Genomic DNA, 22,119 nt, shown 5'->3' on the forward strand with positions numbered 1-22,119 from the left:
CTAGCCACAGCCATTAAACAACCAACACCCAACCACAACCATTAAACAACTACCACACAACCACCACCAAACAAACTTGCCGCCAAAAATCTCCTCCATACTTGGTCGTTGCGTCTGTAATTATTATTCACCAACTGACCATCTGTCATAACACAACCTCTTCTCTAGCTCGTTGCAATGATGCTATGGATTCACCACTAACTAAACTAACTGTGTGCGTGCGTGCGTGCGTGTGCGTGCGCGTGCGTGTGTGTGCGTGCGTGTGTGTGCGCGCGTGTGTGCATGCGTGTGCGTGCGTGTGTGTAGGGTGGAGAGGGTCTGTGCTGGAAGGACCTGCTGAGGATCAAGAGTCCCCACAAGCTGCTCTACGCCCTGGAGATCATCGAGGCCCTGGGCAAGCCCAACCGACGCATCCACCGAGAGTCCACGGTATGGACACACACACACACACACACACACACACACATACACACACCTGGCACAGCCCAGCTATGTAAGGGGCTATGGTATAGGCCTGCAAACAGAAATGGATACATGTTTACGTTGACTCTGACTCCAGCTAAACTCTGAATTTCTGTGTCCAGGGGAGCTACAGTGACCTGTACCCTGACTCTGACGACTCCAGCGAGGACCAGATAGAGAATAGTAAGAACTCCTGGAGCTGCAAGGTGAGTCCACTACCGACCGACTGAACCCAACTACCCACACCACCGACTCCATACTACACCCAACTACCCACACCACCAACTCCATACTACACCCAACTACCCACACCACCGACTCCATACTACACCCAACTACCCACACCACCGACTCCATACTACACCCAACTACCCACACCCCCGACTCCATACTACACCCAACTACCCACACCACCGACTCCATACTACACCCAACTACCCACACCACCGACTCCATACTACACCCAACTACCCACACCACCGACTCCATACTACACCCAACTACCCACATCACCGACTCCATACTACACCCAACTACCCACACCACCGACTCCATACTACACCCAACTACCCACACCACCGACTCCATACTACACCCAACTACCCACACCCCCGACTCCATACTACACCCAACTACCCACACCACCGACTCCATACTACACCCAACTACCCACACCACCGACTCCATACTACACCCAACTACCCACACCACCGACTCCATACTACACCCAACTACCCACACCACCGACTCCATACTACACCCAACTACCCACACCACCGACTCCATACTACACCCAACTACCCACACCACCGACTCCATACTACACCCGACTACCCACACCACCGACTCCATACTACACCCAACTACCCACACCACCGACTCCATACTACACCCAACTACCCACACCACCGACTCCATACTACACCCAACTACCCACACCACCGACTCCATACTACACCCAACTACCCACACCACCGACTCCATACTACACCCAACTACCCACAACCCCGATTCCATATTACACCCAACTACCCACACCCCCGACTCCATACTACACCCAACTACCCACACCATCGACTCCATACTACACCCAACTACCCACACCCCCGACTCCATACTACACCCAACTACCCACACCCCCGACTCCATACTTCACCCAACTACCCACACTACAGCCACGTGCCGTCAACATGCTTATTCTTATTATCATCTTACTTTTCATCATCACATTGTTGCGACTACCCTTCCATTTCTTGTCTCTGCAGTTTGTCTCTTCTGGAGGCCTGCAGCTGCTCCTGGAGATCTTCAACTCCGCCATCCTGGAGCCCAAGGACCAGGAGTCCTGGACCGTGGTGGGTGTCTCTCAGAAACGGCCCTGGCTAGTTCCCTACTAGAGTCTTCATACTGTAGTAGCACGATTCAGTGATTCACGTTTTTAACAGTGTGAAAGAGTCCCTTATAGCTTCACATTGACCAAGTATGACATTGAAGTACCAAGTATGATTTTGAAGGAAATATCTGTACAATGAAAGTTGAAATATCGATAGCTATATATATATTTATTTAGACAGGAAAGATTATACTGAAACCAGGTTTCTTAGAGACGTGCCCTGCTTACAAACAACATCCAGCATTACAGTAGTACAGACAAAACACACGAGCGGTCGCTGGCTGTATTACGCGTTAACATGGAGCCCTGTCTCCTCTCCCGGTCAGTGGCTGCTGGACTGCCTGGCCTGCCTGCTGAAGCTGATCTGCCAGTTTGCGGTGGACCCGGCCGACCTGGACCTGGCCTACCACGACGTCTTCTCCTGGTCCGGCCTCGCCGACAGCCAGCGCAAGCGAGCCTGGCCCGGAAAGGCCCGCAAGGCCGCCGGCGACCACGGCAAGGGCCTGCACATCCCCCGACTCACCGAGGTGTGGAGGCCGCTAGCAGTTAATTCAGTGGTTAAATAGTGGTTATTATGGTTAAATAGTGGTTATTATGGTTAAAAAGTGGTTATTATGGTTAAATAGTGGTTATTGTGGTTAAACAGTGGCTATTATGGTTAAATAGTGGTTATTATGGTTTAATAGTGGTTATTATGGTTAAATAGTGGTTATTAAGGTTAAATAGTGGTTAATTGGTTAAATAGTTAATATTATTCACTGTTACATTTCTTAAATCCCTACTTATTAGCTAGGCCGTCGACTACTAAAAGCTAGTGCAATGGAACGAAATGAAGGCATTTGTACTTTTTTTTCCCTGCTTTGTAACGTCTTCTGGTTTCTTTTGCAGGTGTTTCTCGGCCTGGTCCAAGGCACCAACCTGATCCAGCGGCTGATCAACGTGGCCTACACCTACGACAACCTGGCGCACAGGTGAGCAAACACGGGGGACGCCGACCCTCACTCAGAAATGTCCCCGGGGTAACGTTGCAGCGATGTTGAACCCGCAACCTAACGCGGCTCTTCCTTGTTCCGTCCTGCAGAGTTCTGAAGGCTCAGTCGGACCACAGGTCTCGTCACGAAGGTGAGGAACATGGAGAAAACATGTTTTAAACAGACTGGAAGTGGCTACAGATCGTTCAGTAAGGGTTGTACCAGACAGTAGCATACGATAGTATCAAATATATTATTAAATTTATTTAAAGATGCATTTGGACAGCAGGCCTTTATGATGAATGACATGTGCTTTGCTCTCGTGTAAACTTCGAACAAACTCGTATTAACATCTGTATGTTACATTATGATAAACGTTACGTTATGTTAAAGCACCTATTGCATTTGTGTATTTTGCTACTCGTGCACTTTGCCTTTAGATCTAGAGTTTTCTCCTAGTCACTTGTTTAGAAAGGACTTGCACTTCAAAAGTTCTGTCGAGTCGTAGCACACCGACTACCTACGTTAAACGCAATTATCGTGAGTCGCTTTGGATGAAAGCGTCCGCTACATGACGGTAATGTACCGTAACATCGCCGCCGTTGCAGTGACCCACTACTCCATGTGGCTGCTGGTGAGCTGGGCCCACTGCTGCTCCCTGGTGAAGTCCAGTCTGGCCGACAGCGACCACCTCCACGACTGGCTCAGGAAGCTCACCCTGCTGGTGCCTGAGGTAAGCTAGTCTCTCTCCCGATGCTAACGTCACATCGAATCCCGCGCTCCGCATAATAGAGCCCGTGCCACTTCGCCGCCCAAGCCGGCGTCCCAAGGGCGTATCGACGGGTCAAAGGTGAAAGAGTGACGGGTCGTAGCAGCAAACGAGAGACGCTATCCCATGTTAGATGGGCGGGGCATGTCTATGGGTGGGAGCGGCTGATTGCGGAAGTCGTTACTGATTGGTTTCGCCGGAATTCCGGCGCTACCAATGAACCGCCAGGATTTGAACACCAGATTTTAGCATGAAGTGTCCCAGACCCATAGAGAGAGATCTTCAGCATGCAGTAACGTAAGTTACTAAGTAAGTTAGCATAGCTTACGCAGTGTATCGACGAAAGAACTCTGAGTCTGGCGTTGAGACTAGAGGCAAGGTAACACCCTGACTAACCACGTCACAGACTCAGATGGTCAATATCGGCAGGTCCATTCTTTCTTGGCCCAGAATGTTGTCTCGAGGTGACTTAAGTGACCTGATAACGTTAATCTACATGTGCTCATTTACAAAACCATATTGTATACCGTTGAAACAATGTTGACTTGAATGAGTGTGTGCGTGTGCGCGTGCGTGTGTGTGTGTGTGCGCGTGCGTTTGTGTGTCCCCCAGACGGCGGTGAGACACGAGGCGTGTAACGGCCTCTACAAGCTGTCCCTGTCCGGCCTGGAGGGCGGGGAGTCCATAAACAGGTCCTTCCTGCTGCTGGCCGCCTCCACACTGCTCAAGTTCCTGCCCGACGCACAGGCCCTCAAACCACTCAGGGTGCGGAGCACTGTACACACACACACACTCACACTTTCAGACTGTACACACACACCACACACACTCTCACTAACATACACACTTAAACTTCCTAAGCTATACTGTATCGTGTGTGTGTGTGTGTGTGTGTGTGTGTCTGTGTGTGTGTGTGTCTGTCTGTGTGTGTGTGTGTGTGTGTGTGTGTGTGTGTAGGTGGAGGACTATGAGGAGGAGCCCCTGCTGAGGACAGGCTGTAAGGAGTACTTCTGGCTGCTGTGCAAGCTCATCGACAACATCCACGTCAAAGATGCCAGCCAGGTACACTTCAAACACAGAGACAAACAGGGCTCCATGTAGCTTATCCAAGGATTCAAACAGCACATCATGAAGCTTATCTAAGGATTCAAACAGCACATCATGAAGCTTATCTAAGGATTCAAACAGCACATCATTACGCTTATCTACAGATTCAAACAGCACAACATGAAGCTTATCTAAGGATTCAAACAGCACATCATTACGCTTATCTACATATTCAAACAGCACATCATGAAGCTTAGCTAAGGATTCAAAGAGCACATCATTTAGCTTATCTAAGGATTCAAACAGCATATCATGTAGCTTATCTAAGGATTCAAACAGCACATCATGTAGCTTATCTAAGGATTCAAACAGCACATCATTACGCTTATCTAAGGATTCAAACAGCACAACATGAAGCTCATCAAACCAAGTTCTGTAGCTCTTGGCTCATACTACCTGGTTTGTGTTTTACTCATTGCAGACCACCCTGTTGGACTTAGATGCCCTGGCACGACACTTGGCTGACTGCATCCGGAGGTGAGTCAGTGTTGTAGTTAACTACACAATGGATTCCTCATTCTAACAACAACAGTCCTAGTTTGTTCTGGAACTGAATTGTTCTTATTTTATACGCTTAAAGAGCTTTTTTTGTGTCTAAAAGGCTGCATATACAACTTTTATGCAACACTGTAAAACATTTTGTATAACATTGCAAAACATTTATACAACAACCTTGCACAACATTTATACAACAACCTTTCACAACATTTATACAACAACATTGCACAACATTTAGGCAACATTACTAGGGCTGGCCAGAATGTCATTTTTTAAGGGTTTGATCATTCATTGGTGGTGTTCACAAAGATCTTCATAGATCTGCAGTTCATTATAGATCCAATGGGGGGCGACATTGTATACATAATCAAAAGGCTTAGCACGATACAAAAAGTTACACACTGTAGGTGATTGGACAAGCAGTCTGGCAAAAAAAATAAAAAATCCCACAAATTGAAAACGTGCATATAGTACAATAAGCTTTGAAAAGTTGTCAAATCAACTAATCCAAGGCCATTAATGTAGGTAGGCTATGTCTGAATAACCCGAGAATGAAATGAGGCCATTGGCCTACAACGAGCATCCAAATAAACAAAATAAATAGCCTAATAATCAACATGGACACGGAGTGTCTTGTTGTGACATGAGCCTTTTCTCCTAGCCTATACTCTCTTCAGGTTGTGTGCCAAGAAGAGTTTGTTCACATTGTCAGGGAGAAGGGAATTCCTCCTTCCTTGCTGATAATATATCCAGCCTTGGAAAATATGCGCTCCGATATTTCCACCACAGCAGATTTCTTCACAGTTGCCATCGTGCTTACTAACGTTTAGGTGTCTGCCACTGCCCCAACCAACACCAATGTTGGATTGGTGTGCCATGTTTGTTGGTGACTGTTGCCGTTGGTCGGATGGATTTTGCAGCTGAATTTTAAACTTCCAACATTCTAGCAACAACTGCCAACTTTAGAGTGTTGGGTGTTGGGAGGTGGTTGCCTTTGGTCAGGGCGGTGTGCCTTTACACGTGCACTGAAGCGTTTGTAGAGTGAGTTGCGCATGTTGCGTGTGCCTTTTATTTTATTTTATTTATTTATAATATGATGCGGTTATTTAGTCTTAGCAACCTACCCTAAAAAACGGAATTCTGAGCTGAGAAATTGAACACATTCTGGAAATTTTGAACTTCGAATGAGTTGAATTGAGATTCGATTGTCAACACAGCGAACGAACCATTGAACGTTCAGGGCCAGCTCTAAACATTGCGCAACATTTATACAACACTGCCCAACATTTATACAACATTGCGCAACATAACCGACACTGCATGACATTGGTGCTGCTGTTCCTGACCCGTCCTGGTCTACCCGCCGCCAGCCGCGAGATCCTGGACCAGCAGGACGGCGCCGTGGAGGACGACGGCCTGACCGGGCTGCTGCGCCTGGCCACCAGCGTGCTCCGCCACAAGCCGCCCTTCAAGTTCTCGCGCGAGGGCCAGGAGTTCCTGCGCGACGTCCACGACCTGCTGTTCCTGCTGCCCAGCCTGGCCGACCGCTCGCAGCCCAAGGCCAAGTCGCACGCCGCCCGCGCCGCCGCCTACGACCTGCTGGTGGAGACGGTCAAGGGCTCGGTGGAGAACTACCGGCTGCTGCACAACTGGGTCATGTCCCAGCACATGCAGGGTGAGGACGGGCCCGCGGAAAGGACCAGGGGTGGTGGGTTGGGTAGGGCTATGAGGGCGTGATGGGTTGGGCTATGAGGGCGTGATGAGTTGGTTAGGGCTATGAGGGCTTAGGGGGTTGGGTAGGGCTATGAGGGCGTGATGGGTTGGGTAGGGCTATCAGGGCGTGATGGGTTGGGTAGGGCTATGAGGGCATGGGGGGTTGGGTAGGGCTATGAGGGCATGGGGGGTTGGGTAGGGCTATGAGGGCGTGGTGGGTTGGGTAGGGCTATGAGGGTGTGGGGGGTTGGGTAGGGCTATGAGGGCATGGGGGGTTGGGTAGGGCTATGAGGGCATGGGGGGTTGGGTAGGGCTATGAGGGCATGGGGGGTTGGGTAGGGCTATGAGGGCATGGGGGGTTGGGTAGGGCTATGAGGGCGTGGTGGGTTGGGTAGGGCTATGAGGGCGTGGGGGGTTGGGTAGGGCTATGAGGGCGTGGGGGGTTGGGTAGGGCTATGAGGGCGTGGGGGGTTGGGTAGGGCTATGAGGGCGTGGTGGGTTGGGTAGGGCTATGAGGGCGTGGTGGGTTGGGTAGGGCTATGAGGGCATGGGGGGTTGGGTAGGGCTATGAGGGCGTGGGGGGTTGGGTAGGGCTATGAGGGCGTGGTGGGTTGGGTAGGGCTATGAAGGCATGGGGGGTTGGGTAGGGCTATGAGGGCGTGGGGGGTTGGGTAGGGGTATGAGGGCATGGGGGGGTTGGGTAGGGCTATGAGGGCATGGGGGGTTGGGTAGGGCTATGAGGGCGTGGGGGATTGGGTAGGGCTATGAGAGGGTAAGATGGGGAAGTAGAGACGGTTTGGGGTTGGTAGGTCAACGCTAAATCGAGAGGGATTTCAGATTTGGCGTGAGTTTTAGTGGGTTTTATTTTCAATCCTATGATGTATTTTGCTTTTTCTTATTTCTTTCTTATCGTTTTATCTTCCATCGTATTTTCCCTGCTTTTATGTTTGTTTTTATGTATATTTTTATGTGAAGCACTCTGCACGTAATTTCCCTGTCGTAAAGCACTTTGAGAAGCATTTTCTCTGTCTGAAAGGCGCTATACAAATAAAATGCTATTATTGTAGAAACAGAGCAGACAGTATGGAGGAAGTGTGCAGGCAGGCCTCTAAGGCAGAGGGATGTGGTAGGAGGTCGGTGATGGCGAGGGCGGGGGGGGGGGCTGATCAGATCGGGGGCAGTGGAGGCTAGTCTGCATTTCATATCTACATAGACGTTGACCGTTTTGTACCCCCCCACCCAGCCTCCCACGCCCCCTACAGGTGGGACTACTGGCCCCACGACGATGTGCGCGCCGAGTGCCGCTTCGTGGGCCTCACCAACCTGGGCGCCACCTGCTACCTGGCCTCCACCATCCAGCAGCTGTACATGATCCCCGAGGCGCGGCAGGCCGTCTTCACCGCCAAGGTCAGACCCCCAAAATAGTATTTTGAAATATTTTCAAATATTCAAGAGTTTTGCTGGAGTGCGCCTGGAGGTTCAGGTGTGCTGGGGGGGTTGGGATTTGGGACCTGGTGCCATTGGCTCCGTTGTACCAGGCAAGATCAGTCAAGCACAGAGATGTGATTGAGATGATTTTATATTTAGTATTTAGTATTTTTGACCCAGGTCTGCATTAGCCTGCTCTCTGGAGAAACCAGAGACTAAGACCCCGATGACCTGGATCATATGAGAAACCAGAGACTCAGGCTAGAGGACCTGGATCATATGAGAGCCTAATCTTCTTCCACTTGTTGTGTTTTCGTGTTCAGTACGCAGAGGAGATCAAGCACAAGACCACCCTGCTGGAGCTGCAGAAGATGTTCACCTATCTCATGGTAAACAGCCGTGTAGATGCATACACACACACACACACACACACACACACACACACACACACACACACTTTATGGGCGGAGCATCCTCCTTGTTCCCCTCACTCACATTTTTTCCAAAATCTTTCTTTCCACTCATTCCTACGCCCCTCAGGAGAGTGAGAGGAAGGCGTACAACCCTCGCCCCTTCTGTAAGACCTACACCATGGACAAGCAGCCCCTCAACACCGGCGAGCAGAAGGACATGACAGAGTTCTTCACCGACCTCATCACCAAGATCGAAGAGATGTCCCAAGACCTGGTAACGCAGGCTCTTAACACCCAACCTGAACACGGTTCTTAAACACTGAAAGATCGTGCTCTCTTACTGTACTATTCTGCTTAGAGGTTAAGTTTTTTAACTCATTTCCAGGCATTTCTGGTGTAATGCGGAAGCCGTTTTTGAATGTTGCAGAAATACGAAACGTTGTCGTCTTTCTCTCTCAGAAAAACACAGTGAAGACACTCTTTGGTGGGGTCATCACCAACAACGTTGTCTCACTGGTAAGAAACACCTCAGTCTTATTCTGAGTACATCTGTGTCTCTGCATGGGTTTGTGTTTGCGTGTACTTGATGTTGACCGTTCTCCCAAGTCTTTTGTTTGTTGACCTCAAGCCCGTCTATCCCTCAGGACTGTGACCACGTGAGTCAGACGGCAGAGGAGTTCTACACCGTCAGGTGCCAGGTGGCTGACATGAAGAACATCTATGTACGTACAACACCAAACAGGAGCAGCTAGATACAACCTTCATAACACTAGCGTTGTTAGCCTAGGCTATGAAAGAACAGGAGCAGCTAGCTACAACCTTCATAACACTAGCGTTGTTAGCCTAGGCTAGGCTATGAGAGAACAGGAGCAGCTAGCTACAACCTTCATAACACTAGCGTTGTTAGCCTAGGCTAGGCTAGCAGAGAACAGGAGCAGCTAGCTACAACCTTCATAATACTAGCGTTGTTAGCCTAGGCTAGGCTAGAAGAGAACAGGACTAGCTAGCTACAACCTTCATAACGCTAGCGCTGTTAGCCTAGCCTCGGCTCTCGAGAGAATCGGTTCTGTTCTACAGATTGAATGGGGGTTCTCTGGACAGAGCAGAGGATGACAATTACGAACTAATTATTTAGTCATTTTGTGTGTGTGTTTCTTTTCTCTCAGGAATCTCTGGATGAGGTGACCATCAAGGATACTTTAGAGGGAGACAACATGTACACCTGCTCTCAGTGTGGGAAGAAAGTCCGCGCCGAGAAGAGGTGAGGGAGGCCACTGATCACTCTTCTCTTTTAGGGTTCCCGTTTGCTGGAAAACTAGTTTGGCGCTGCTGGTTTTCTATGCTTTTCAGTGTACTGTATACTCATTATCTCTGTCTCCGTCTGTCTCTCCTCCTCCCACTCTCTTTCCATCACCCCTTTTCTCTCTTTCTCTCTCTCTCTCCCTCTCCCTCCACCCCTCCGTCTCTCCCTCAGGGCATGCTTCAAGAAGCTGCCGCGCATCCTGAGCTTCAACACCATGCGCTACACCTTCAACATGGTGACCATGATGAAGGAGAAGGTCAACACCCACTTCTCCTTCCCGTTGCGGCTGGACATGACGCCCTACACCGAGGACTTCCTCATGGGCAAGGGCGACCGCAAGGAGGGTACGTGCGCTCCCCGTCGTCACAAACCGCCGTTCGGTCGGGCAGATGGTGTCGGGTCAGGCGTGGTTTGATCCCTTGTGGTTGGCGTGTCAGTGACTCTGTTTTCTCTTCTGGTTTGATTTGATTGGAGGAATTGCTCCTCTCTGCTCTTTAATTTATTTGATTGGAGGGCGAGTGTCCTGGCTGGCCTGTGATTGGCCGAGGCGCTCTGCCTCTCTGGTTTGGCTGAACGGGTTTCTGAGCAGCTCCTCTGTGCGCGCGCCAGGTTTTCGGGAGGAGGGCGAGGCCAAAGTGGCGGAGAGCTACGAGTACGACCTCATTGGCGTGACGGTGCACACGGGCACGGCGGACGGCGGCCATTACTACAGCTTCATCCGTGACATCATCAACCCGCACGCTTACAAGAACAACAAGTGGTGAGGAAGGAGAGCTGTTTATTTATCTAACCTTCGTTCGTCCAGGTTCAGGTCTCCCTGAAATGAACATCTTTTGTAAGACAGACTTGTTGAAAGCACACAACACAGTCATACCCATACTTGGCTCAATTGTTAGTCTATTATCAAACTAAATCAACAAACTAACATAGTGTATAATTATGGGTATGATGATTTTTTTCTTTATTGCCATCAAGGGACAGCAGATGAAAATCAGCCTGGTGGCTAAATCTGGCAACATTTGATTTTAAAATGTTCATTAATATGCACTGTTCCTATTTTGAATAAATAAATCTTGAAATAGGTCAGTACGTAAATGAGAGTATTTCTCAGTGGGTTTAAACTCCTGCGTCTTCTCAGGTACCTGTTCAACGATGCGGAGGTGAAGCCCTTCGACTCCGCCCAGCTGGCGTCCGAGTGCTTCGGTGGGGAGATGACGGTGAGAACCAATCACACTGCTTCTTCTTCATCCACAAGACGCAAATAACTAGAATGACGCTGTCACAGCGAGCTATTTCTGACAAAACCCAATGTCTCCACATCCCCAGACCAAGACATACGACTCCGTCACCGACAAGTTCATGGACTTCTCCTTCGAGAAGGTCAGTCCGGTTTCCCGAACCGACATCTCGACGCGAGTCGCAGCGTGCCTTTGTTTTGTACAGTAAGTCGCTGTTGATAAAGGACTCTACTGTACGTCTCATCACACTTTCCTCTCCTTCCTTCCATCCCTCCGCCCACCAGACCCACAGTGCCTACATGCTCTTCTACAAGAGGGTGGAGCTAGAGGAGGACAACGGGAAGGACTTCAACTTCGACGTCTCACCGGACCTGCTGGAGGTAGCGCCACCCGTCGGCTTCCAATATCTCTTTGTCGTCTCTGTTATTATTTGTGTCCATACGGAGCTACGTTTTGATCCGATGTATTCTAAAAAACAATCTCAATGAATCTTTCTCTTCCCTCTGCTTCAGTGGATCTGGCATGACAACATGCAGTTCCTCCAGGACAAGAACATATTTGAGCACACATACTTTGGGTGAGTGGAACTCAGATGTTTTTGTTGTTAGAACAGTAGTCCCCCCACAAATATACATTCAAAGTGATATTATCATAAGCTTGTCAGTCTTATCCACTGAGAGGTGTATGTTGGAAATATGATGTTTATTATGTGAAATATGTTTTGGCAATTGTGCTTCTCGGGGATTCAGTGCAGTAATTCTCCAGTACCTTACTGTAGGTGGACTGTGGATAATAACTGGTCTCAGATCAGCGTGTTGACCTGATGTGTATATAATAACTGACCTCAGACCAGCGTGATCTGTCCTGACTGCTCTATGTCCTGTATGTGGATTGTAACTGGTCTCAGACCAGCGTGTTGACCTGTCCTGACTGCTCTCTGTCCTGTATGTGGATTGTAACTGGTCTCAGATCAGCGTGTTGACCTGTCCTGACTGCTCTATGTCCTGTATGTGGATTGTAACTGGTCTCAGACCAGCGTGTTGACCTGTCCTGACTGCTCTATGTCCTGTATGTGGATTGTAACTGGTCTCAGACCAGCGTGTTGACCTGACCTGTCCTGACTGCTCTATGTCCTGTATGTGGATTGTAACTGGTCTCAGACCAGCGTGTTGACCTGTCCTGACTGCTCTCTGTCCCCGGCAGCTTCATGTGGCAGCTGTGCAGTAGCATCCCCAGCACTTTACCAGACCCCAAGGCCATCTCCCTCATGACGGCCAAGGTGAGACGCCAGCAGCCCCCTCCACAGACTCGCCAACCATAGGGCTGTCATCAGGATGTCTTCATCATCATAATAATAATAATAATAATACAAACTTTGTACAGCACCTTTCATAAATTAAATGCAACTCAGTGTTTAACAACAGAGAATGTACATACACGGAGTGTTCGTATAAAAATAGACACAATTTATTTAAAAAGCAGGAAAAATAAGTTTGAAGATGAAACGCAACAAAAGATAAAGATAAGAAATCAAGTGAAATACACAATTTGTCAGCCAGGAACTAATAGCTGCTGACATTGATGCTCATCCACAAGCTCATCACCTATTTACTCTCGTCCTCCTCTTCCCCTCTCCAGCTCAGCACATCGTTTGTCCTGGAGACGTTTATCCACTCCAAGGAAAAGGTGAGAAACCTCTACTGCCAGCGCTTCCACTCGACACCATAACCATGGCGGAGGTGGTATCACGTGTTTTTTTTTGGTTATTGCTTTTCACGATTCATCGTAGCGTTTGAGTCTTCACGCTCGAGGTGTTATAGTCATTTGGCATTACATTTTAGTCATGCTTTTATCCAAAACCACCCACAGTAAGTACATGAACCGACTGTACATCCCAGTTATTGTCAGTAAAGCCTTCGGCAGGAACTTGACACCAGTTAGACAGGAAGAGGACCGTTTTTATGTGTCCAAAGTATGTTCAGACTGATTAGTTGCCGTGACAGCTAGGCGTCGATACATTAATGTAAGTCAATTTATGTGGATAATAACTGGTCTCAGAGCAGCGCGTTGAACTGTCCTGACTCCTCTCTGTCCTGTATGTAGATAATAACTGACCTTGGTTTCCTTGTGTGTGTGTGTGTGTTCAATGTTACAATGTCATTGTGTGTGTGTGTGTGTGTGTGTGTGTGTGTGTGTGTGTGTGTGTGTGTGTGTGTGTGTGTGTGTGTGTGTGTGTGTGTGTGTGTGTGTGTGTGTGTGTGTGTGTGTGTGTGTGTGTGTGTGTGTGTGTGTGTGTTCACAGCCCACTATGCTGCAGTGGATCGAGCTTCTGACCAAACAGTTCAACAACAGCCAGGCGGCCTGCGAGGTAAGAGTCCGCTACCTGGGGAAGAGCTTCAGCTTCGGCGGTCCCCAGTCCGCTCTCTAACGGCCCCGATAGGGCGTCAGCACGCTAGCCACTAACTTCCTGTTTCCTGTCACCTTTCCAGTGGTTTCTGGACCGCATGGCGGACGACAACTGGTGGCCCATGCAGATCCTCATCAAGTGTCCCAACCAGATCGTTCGACAGGTGAGCGTCGCTGCTCCCTCCCTATCTGTCAGTCTGTATGTATGTGTGTGTGTGTGTGTGTGTGTGTGTTAGAGATGCGCAGATGGAGTTTGGGCGCACCTGAATCCGCGTGCACTCATCAATCATCCACCCGCCACCCACCCAACATAATTATCTTCTAAAATTGAGACCCGCACCCGCACCCAACCCGCCAAACATGAAGTTATTGTATTTACATTTAAATGATGTCCAGCCGTTCGTGCTCATTCGCTTTTCATACAGGCGCATTTTCTTGACTTAAACAATTTAAAGATCATAGGCTCGCTTTCGCAGGATCTCGGTTGACGAAGTTGTTGGGTATTTGAGTGAGCTGCTGGCAGGTCTCGCGCTTTCTCACAGTTGTTATAATATAATATATATAATTATAGTAGTTATTAAATCCGAATATAACTGACAAATCCACCCGCAATCCACCTGAAATTAATCACAATGTTGATTTTTATTGGCCCACCCACCCGCGAATGCGGATATCCGCAGATGTCGCGGATATATCCGCAATATTCGCATTTCTAGTGTGTGTGTGTGTGTGTGTCAGCGTTGCTGCCTTCCACCTGTGTGATAAAGATGTTTTATCATTTGCTCGCACACACACTCATGTCCTAGGGACCCTCATACCCTCTTCTACACACACACACTCACTCTGCTACACACTGTTCGCACACACCCCCCATCTGCGTTTCGGCACAAAGAAACAACGTTGGCTTCCGATGGCGTGAAGTAAACCTCCCGCCTTCTGTTCTCCTCTCCCCCGGCTCCTCCAGATGTTCCAGAGGCTGTGCATCCATGTGATCCAGAGGCTGAGGCCCGTCCACGCCCACCTCTACCTGCAGCCGGGCATGGAGGACGGGTAAGAACCCCCCCCCTTTCACCTGGGACATCAACACACTCCAGTCCACTCTTTCCTCACAACCTCATGGCTGCAGACGTGATGACAATGATGGGTCATGCCTCGACCAACGCCAACCAGCTCCCAACACACACCATTTTCAAGTTGGCAGTTGTTGTTGGGAGTTTAAAATTCAGCTGCAAAATCCATCCAACCAACACCGACAGTCACCAACAAACACGGCACACCGATCCAACGTTGGTGTCGGTTGGCGTTGGTTAGGGCAGCGGGCAGACACGTGTGGCGTCTTTGCGGCGGCGTAGACCACCAAGCAGAACACCGTGTTATATGTTCGCTCTGCAGACGGGCAACGCGATGACTACCTCAAGAACGATTGCGGTCTTGTGCCACTAGAGGCGCCGCAGAGCGACAAACCGTGCCGTTTCTGCGTCGCTAGCCGGCAAGAGAGAAAACAGCGCCGTGTGTCACCTGGCGCCCCGGCACTGTGGGCGCCTCAACAGTTATGCGACGCAACAATGTTAAAAAAAATCCGCAAAGCCAAGTGTTTTCTCCTTACCTCGTGACCTAACGAGGGAACTCGGAATTAACCCGGAGTTTATCCTGGTCAAGGTTGTTGTTTTTTTGGGGGGTACGGCGCCTAACAATGTCACTTCCACCTTCCTTCCCCTCAGCTCGGACGACATGGACGGGCCGGTGGAGGACATCGGAAGCCGCTCGTGCGTGACGCGCTTCGTCAAGACCCTCCTCTCCATCATGGAGCACGGTGTCAAGCCCCACAGCAAGCACCTGACGGAGTACTTCGCCTTCCTCTACGAGTTCGCCAAGATGGGGGAGGAGGAGGTGAGGAACGCATTACACGCAAGAAACTGCTTTCAAGCTAACTCTTCGCGCGTTGTCGTGTTTTCCCCGAAGAGCTCCGGGGGTTTTCACTCGATCTATTTCGACCGGGCCACGTGCTCAGTTTTTTTTCCCCGTAGTTTCTCGAAGAGGAATTGTTTATAGGGTTCGCGGTTTTGTTTTGCAGTGTGTTTATTTGTTGTGTCTTCTGCGCTTCCAGAGTCAGTTCCTGCTGTCCCTCCAAGCCATTTCCATCATGGTGCACTTCTACATGGGCACCAAGGGGCCTGAGAACGTAAGTGTTAGTCAATCAAATCAATCAATCAAAGCTTTATTTGTATAGCGCATTTCACACAGAGGCAACACAATGCGCTTTACAGAGAACAAGGGAGGTGGGCATAGGGTCTACCCCTACATATCCCCTACCCCTACATACATCCGGAGGGAAGCAAAAAAACAGTATCACCCCGGGGCCGTTGTTTCTCACACACCCACGGTGTCACTTGAACAATTCGACACCTTGCCTATAGGATAGACAATAACAATCGACTCTTGCCTAAACGACAGACAACGATTGACTCTGCACAGCTGTATACTTGAATGTTATAAGACCGCTAGACTACGGATAGTAAATTACCAGTTTGGGAACCTTTAAATGTCTAGCTGCGTACCTAGGACTGGAGGAACTGATTAGTGCTGATAAGATACTGTAAGGACGAGCGATGACGAACTCCAATGTACCCGTACTTGCTACACATAGCAAATAAACGTTGTATTCTGTTCTATGGTCCATGACGGCAAGGCCATCGCGTAGTATTTGAGCGTTGCGCGGCAGTTCTACAGTACGGTTTCCCATTGCGGGTGAGCGTTTTTTCGTGACCACTCCCCCTCCTCCTTCCCCACACAGCCCCAGGTGGAGGTGCTGTCGGAGGAGGAAGGCGAGGAGGAGGACGAGGAGGAGGACATCCTGTCCCTGGCGGAGGAGAAGTACCGGCCGGCCGCCCTGGAGAAGATGATCGCCCTCATCGCCCTGCTGGTGGAGCAGTCGCGCTCGGAGAGGTAGGACCCGTCGCCTCCGCACACGCTCCCAAAGCAGATGCATGGTTTTGGTGTCCACAGCATTCACCGCAGTCAGCTGGCAGTATTCTAATTTCACTTCACTGTCTTCTAAATGTCTCTCCTCCCCCACATCTCTCTCTCCATCCATCTCTCTCTCCCTCCATCTCTCTCTCTCCATCCCTCTCTCCCTCCACCTCCCTTCCTTCCTTCCTTGCTTCCTTCCTTGCTTCCTTCCTTGCTTCCTTCCTTGCTTCCTTGCTTCCTTCCTTCCTTCCTCCATCTACCATTTACCATTTACCATTTACCATTTACCATCCATCTCTCTCTCTCTCCCCCCTTCATCCTTCTCTCCCTCCACCGCTGCCCCTCCCTCCTCCATCTGTCTCTCTCTCCCTCCTCCATCTGTCTCTCTCTCCCTTCCATCCTTCTCTTCCTCCCTCCCTCTCTCCCCTCTCCCTCCCTCCCTCCCTCTCTCCCTGTCTCCAGACACCTGACTCTGTCCCAGAGTGACATGGCGGCGCTGACGGGGGGGAAGGGCTTCCCCTTCCTGTTCCAGCACATCCGGGACGGCATCAACATCCGCCAGACCTGCAACCTCATCTTCAGCCTCTGCCGCTACAACAACCGTCTGGCCGAACACGTACGTACACACACACACACACACACACACACACTCATACAAACTCATATTAGTCCAACATTAATGGCTCGCCAGAAAATCTTTTATATTTTCACACACACACACACACACACACACACACACACACACACACACACACACACACACACACACACACACACGTGTTGCGTACAGTATCGGTGTGTTCTAAATGTGCCCTGTGCTGTGTTTCAGATCGTCTCCATGCTCTTCACTTCCATAGCCAAGCTGACTCCTGAGGTGAGCAGCACCACAGAACACCCAGAGACCACAGGCCTGGAGAGAACCTGCACACCTTTAATCTGCATCTCTCTCTCTCTCTCCCTCTCTCTCCCTCTCCCTCCCTCTCTCTCTCTCTCTCTCTCTCTCTCCCTCCCTCTCTCTCTCTCTCTCTCTCTCTCTCCCTCCCTCTCTCTCTCTCTCTCTCCCTCCCTCTCTCCCTCCCTCTCTCTCTCTCTCTCTCTCTCCCTCTCCCTTTACCTCTCTCTCTCTCCCTCTCCCTTTACCTCTCTCCCTCTCCCTTTACCTCTCTCTCTCCCTCCCTCCCTCCCTCCCTCTGTCTCCCTCTCTCTCTCTCTCTCTCTACCAGGCGGTGAATCCCTTCTTCAAGCTGCTGACCATGCTGATGGAGTTTGCTGGCGGTCCTCCAGGCATGCCTTCCTTCGCTTCCTACATACTGCAGAGGATCTGGGAGGTACACACACACACACACACACACACACACACACACACACACACACACACACACACACACACACACACACACCACACACAAAAAACACAAACTCACCCACTTTCTCTCTCTCTCTCTCTCTCTCTCTCTCTCTGTGTGTGTTCCCAGGTGATAGAGTACAGCCCGTCTCAGTGTCTGGACTGGCTGGCGGTGCAGACGCCCAGGAACAAGCTGGCCCACAGCTGGGTGCTGCAGAACATGGAGAACTGGGTGGAGCGCTTCCTGCTGGCCCACAACTACCCCCGCGTCCGCACCTGTGAGAACTCCTCCTCCCTCTCTCTCTCTCTCTCTCTCCCCTCTCTCTCCCCCTCTGTCTCTCTTCTCCCCTCTCTCTCCCCCTCTGTCTCCCCCCCCTCTCTCTCTCCTCCCCTCTCTCTCTCCCCCTCTTTCTCTCTCCTCTCTCCTCCCCTCTCTCTCTCCCCCTCTTTCTCTCTCTCTCTTTCTCCCTCTCTCCCCCTCTCTCCCCTCTCACTCTCTCCTTTATGCTCACAGAGGAAATGTTATAAAATGTAGGTTGTGATGCTGTAGCTCCCCAGTTTACAAAAACTCCTCACCGTGTACAGAAAGTCCCATACCCAGTTAGGAAAATCAATGTAACCTAAGTACATCTTTTTCTCTCTGCTTCCTCTCCCCTCCCTCACTCCCTCTCTCTCTCTAATAATAATAACAATAATAATAATACGATCTCCTCCCCCTGACCAGCGGCCGCCTACCTCCTGGTGTCGCTCATCCCCAGCAACTCGTTCCGCCAGATGTTCCGGTCCACGCGCTCGCTGCACCTGCCCACGCGCGAGCTGCCGCTGTCGCCCGACACCACGGCCGTGCTGCACCAGGCGTACGGCCTGCTGCTCGGCCTGCTGGGACGCGCCAAGCTGTACGTGGACGCCGCCGCGCACGGCACCACCAAGCTGGTGCAGTACTTCAGCTTCATGACCTACTGCCTCATCTCCAAGACGGAGAAGCTCATGTTCTCCGGCTACTTCATGGACCTGTGGAACCTCTTCCAGGTGTGTGTGTGGGGGGAGGGGAGAGAGACTAGTTTTATGACCTATTTATCTGTTAGTTTAATTGTTCTCTCATGTCGTTATTGAATTGAATTTACCTTGACACTTTGGAAATATTGTTCACCTTGCATTCATGACAATAAAGCATATTGAATTGAGAGAGAGAGGGGGTGAGAGGGAGCGAGAGAGAGGGAGGGTGAGGGAGAGAGAGAGAGGGTTAGAGAAAGGGTGAGAGAGAGAGGGGGGAGAGAGAGAGGGGAACAAAGGGGGGGGGGGGGGTGAGAGAGAGAGAGAGGGGTCGCGTCCGGCTTTTTTCTCAGGCGAGCTCGCTAGCGGGCAGGATAGAGGCTATTCACAAAGTTCCTGTTCACAAAGCTCAAGGAAGCGCGACCGACTTAAGCGCCTCGACGACAACGACAAGCGGCAAATCTAGACTCCACCGATAAGATTCCCGAGAGTCCCTCCGTCCCGAGAGCGGCGTGAAACCCGTTTCTAAACCGTTTCCTCTCCGTCCTCCCTCCCCAGCCCAAGCTGTCTGAGCCCGCCATCGCCACCAACCACAACAAGCAGGCGCTGCTCTCCTTCTGGTACAACGTGTGCGTGGAGTGCCCGGAGAACGTGCGCCTGGTGGTGCAGAATCCGGTGGTGACCAAGAACATCGCCTTCAACTACATCCTGGCCGACCACGACGACCAGGAGGTGGTGCTGTTCAACCGCGGCATGCTGCCCGCCTACTACGGCATCCTGCGCATGTGCTGCGAGCAGTCGCAGGCCTTCACCCGCCAGCTGGCCTCACACCAGAACATCCAGTGGGCCTTCAAGAACCTGACGCCGCACGCCAGCCAGTACCCCCGGGGTGAGCGTGCGTGCGTGCGTGCGTGCGTGCGTGCGTGTGCGTGCGTGTGTGCGTGTGCTTGTGCGTAAGATAAGATATATTTTAATAATCCGCATGGGGGAAATTGTGTGTGTCATAGACTACAAGATCTTAGAGATTGATAATCAAATTCCAGGCGAGGTTTCCAGCAAAGCCTGTTGATGAGATTTGACAAGCTCCACACAAACACACACTCACATGCACGCATACACAAACTCTCTCCCTCTCTCTCTCTTTCTCTCTCTCTTTCTCTCTCTTTCTCTTCTTTCTCTCTTTCTCTCTTCTCTCTCTTTCTCTCTTTCTCTCTGTCTCTCATTCTGTCTTCACAGGATGTCACCTTGTTTCACAGAAAAAACACATTTGTTCTTGATGTTTCATTGCATTACTGTCTGTGTGTGTGTGTGTGTGTGTGTGTGTGTGTTATCACCCTGTGTCACAGAAATACCTCTTGACATTTTTTGTTTGTTTTTTGTTACAGTTGTTGTAAGGCTTTTATCGAAAATCTTTCCATACACATTCAAAAAACGTTCTTATCAACAGGTCAAACACTTTCTTATCAAGAGATATACTGTAATCTCTTGCGTTTGTGTGTGTGTCACCCTGTGTTGCAGAAATACCTCTTTTCTTAATGTTACATTACATTACATCACATCAGTTATTTATCCAAAGCCTTGTATAATATATATAATATATATATATAATGCTAATCGGTGTTAATCAATGTTAATCAGTACACACACTCACACACACACACAAAATTCTTTATCAGAAATAGATCTCTGCATTGTGTACAGGTATGTGTGTGGGCGCTCCCATGTGCACTGCCAGCGACGCCTTCTCGGGCGCCTCTTAACCCCCCCTCTGTGCCCTGCGCTGACCTCTGACACCCCTCCCCCGTGCCCTGCGCTGCCCCCTGCAGGCGGTGGAGGAGCTGTTCAACCTGATGCAGCTGTTCGTGGCCCAGCGGGCGGAGCCGGCCGACCTGCGCGAGGAGGAGCTGGAGGACGTCAAGCAGTTCAAGAAGACGACCATCAGCTGCTACCTGCGCTGTCTGGACGGACGCTCCTGCTGGACCACCCTGATCAGGTACACGGAGACACACACACACACGGTCACACACACACACACACGGTCACACACACACACACAGTCACACACACACACACGCGGTCACACACACACACACACGTATAAATACACACGGTCACACATACACACACGGTCACACACACACACACACACACGATCACACACACACACATATATATATACACACGCGCTCACACACGGTCACACATACATGCACACACACACACACACTGGCTCACACGCACACACACACACATACACACACACACATATATATATATACATATACACGCACACTCACGGGCTCACACACACACACACGGTCACACATACATACGCACACACAAACACATATATACACAACGCGCACACACTCACGCGCACACACACACACACATATATACTGTATACACATACACGCACACACACACTGGCGCTCACACACACACACACACACACATATACACCTAATAAGCCGCTGTGCTCTTGGTTCCCAGTGCCTTCCGAGTGCTGTTGGAGAACGATGAAGACAGACTGCTGGTCGTCTTCAACAGAGGACTCATCCTGATGACCGAGGTACCGGCGCCCCGACGCTCTCACACACACAGCTACTACACACACACACTGTTCTCTCTCTCACACACACCTACTACACACACTGTCCTCTCTCTCTCACACACAGCTACTACACACACACACACTGTTCTCTCTCTCTCACACACAGCTACTACACACACACACACTGCTCTCTCTCTCTCACACACACCTACTACACACACTGTCCTCTCTCTCTCACACACAGCTACTACACAAACACTGTTCTCTCTCTCTCACACACAGCTACTACACACACACACACTGCTCTCTCTCTCGCTCACACACAGCTACTACACACACACACACTGCTCTCTCTCACACACACAGCTACTACACACACACTGTTCTCTCTCTCACACACAGCTACTACACACACTGTTCTCAGCGACAGTAGCTTGCCAATACATTTTAGATGAGACTCATTTTGTATGGACGACGGGTGATACAAGATAGTATTTACCCTGTGTGTTTGTAGAGTTGGTTTGTGTAGTCTAGTGTGTAATCTGACTAATCTACTGTT

The 22,119-nt window shown here is 50.2% G+C and overlaps 1 protein-coding gene across 1 annotated transcript in view; it reads left to right on the forward strand.

Annotated features, from left to right (window-relative positions):
- Nucleotides 1-22,119, forward strand: part of usp34 (ubiquitin specific peptidase 34) — a 63,430-nt gene that overhangs the window by 32,471 nt on the left and 8,840 nt on the right. The window contains 40 exon segments of the mRNA XM_084441100.1: nucleotides 307-429; nucleotides 585-668; nucleotides 1,728-1,814; nucleotides 2,179-2,379; nucleotides 2,741-2,823; nucleotides 2,934-2,974; nucleotides 3,432-3,556; nucleotides 4,205-4,357; nucleotides 4,550-4,654; nucleotides 5,121-5,176; nucleotides 6,568-6,872; nucleotides 8,154-8,317; nucleotides 8,662-8,727; nucleotides 8,879-9,025; nucleotides 9,211-9,267; nucleotides 9,396-9,473; nucleotides 9,918-10,012; nucleotides 10,226-10,398; nucleotides 10,664-10,814; nucleotides 11,193-11,271; nucleotides 11,381-11,434; nucleotides 11,577-11,672; nucleotides 11,805-11,869; nucleotides 12,496-12,571; nucleotides 12,931-12,978; nucleotides 13,595-13,660; nucleotides 13,782-13,862; nucleotides 14,663-14,748; nucleotides 15,420-15,588; nucleotides 15,806-15,880; nucleotides 16,493-16,644; nucleotides 17,131-17,284; nucleotides 17,498-17,542; nucleotides 17,892-17,996; nucleotides 18,144-18,291; nucleotides 18,738-19,042; nucleotides 19,565-19,888; nucleotides 19,890-19,895; nucleotides 20,833-20,999; nucleotides 21,500-21,578. Coding sequence (XP_084297226.1) covers nucleotides 307-429; nucleotides 585-668; nucleotides 1,728-1,814; nucleotides 2,179-2,379; nucleotides 2,741-2,823; nucleotides 2,934-2,974; nucleotides 3,432-3,556; nucleotides 4,205-4,357; nucleotides 4,550-4,654; nucleotides 5,121-5,176; nucleotides 6,568-6,872; nucleotides 8,154-8,317; nucleotides 8,662-8,727; nucleotides 8,879-9,025; nucleotides 9,211-9,267; nucleotides 9,396-9,473; nucleotides 9,918-10,012; nucleotides 10,226-10,398; nucleotides 10,664-10,814; nucleotides 11,193-11,271; nucleotides 11,381-11,434; nucleotides 11,577-11,672; nucleotides 11,805-11,869; nucleotides 12,496-12,571; nucleotides 12,931-12,978; nucleotides 13,595-13,660; nucleotides 13,782-13,862; nucleotides 14,663-14,748; nucleotides 15,420-15,588; nucleotides 15,806-15,880; nucleotides 16,493-16,644; nucleotides 17,131-17,284; nucleotides 17,498-17,542; nucleotides 17,892-17,996; nucleotides 18,144-18,291; nucleotides 18,738-19,042; nucleotides 19,565-19,888; nucleotides 19,890-19,895; nucleotides 20,833-20,999; nucleotides 21,500-21,578 — 4,674 coding nt within the window.

This window comes from Borostomias antarcticus (genome assembly GCF_949987555.1).
Source record: "Borostomias antarcticus genome assembly, chromosome: 7".
Taxonomy (NCBI): Eukaryota; Metazoa; Chordata; class Actinopteri; order Stomiiformes; family Stomiidae; genus Borostomias; species Borostomias antarcticus.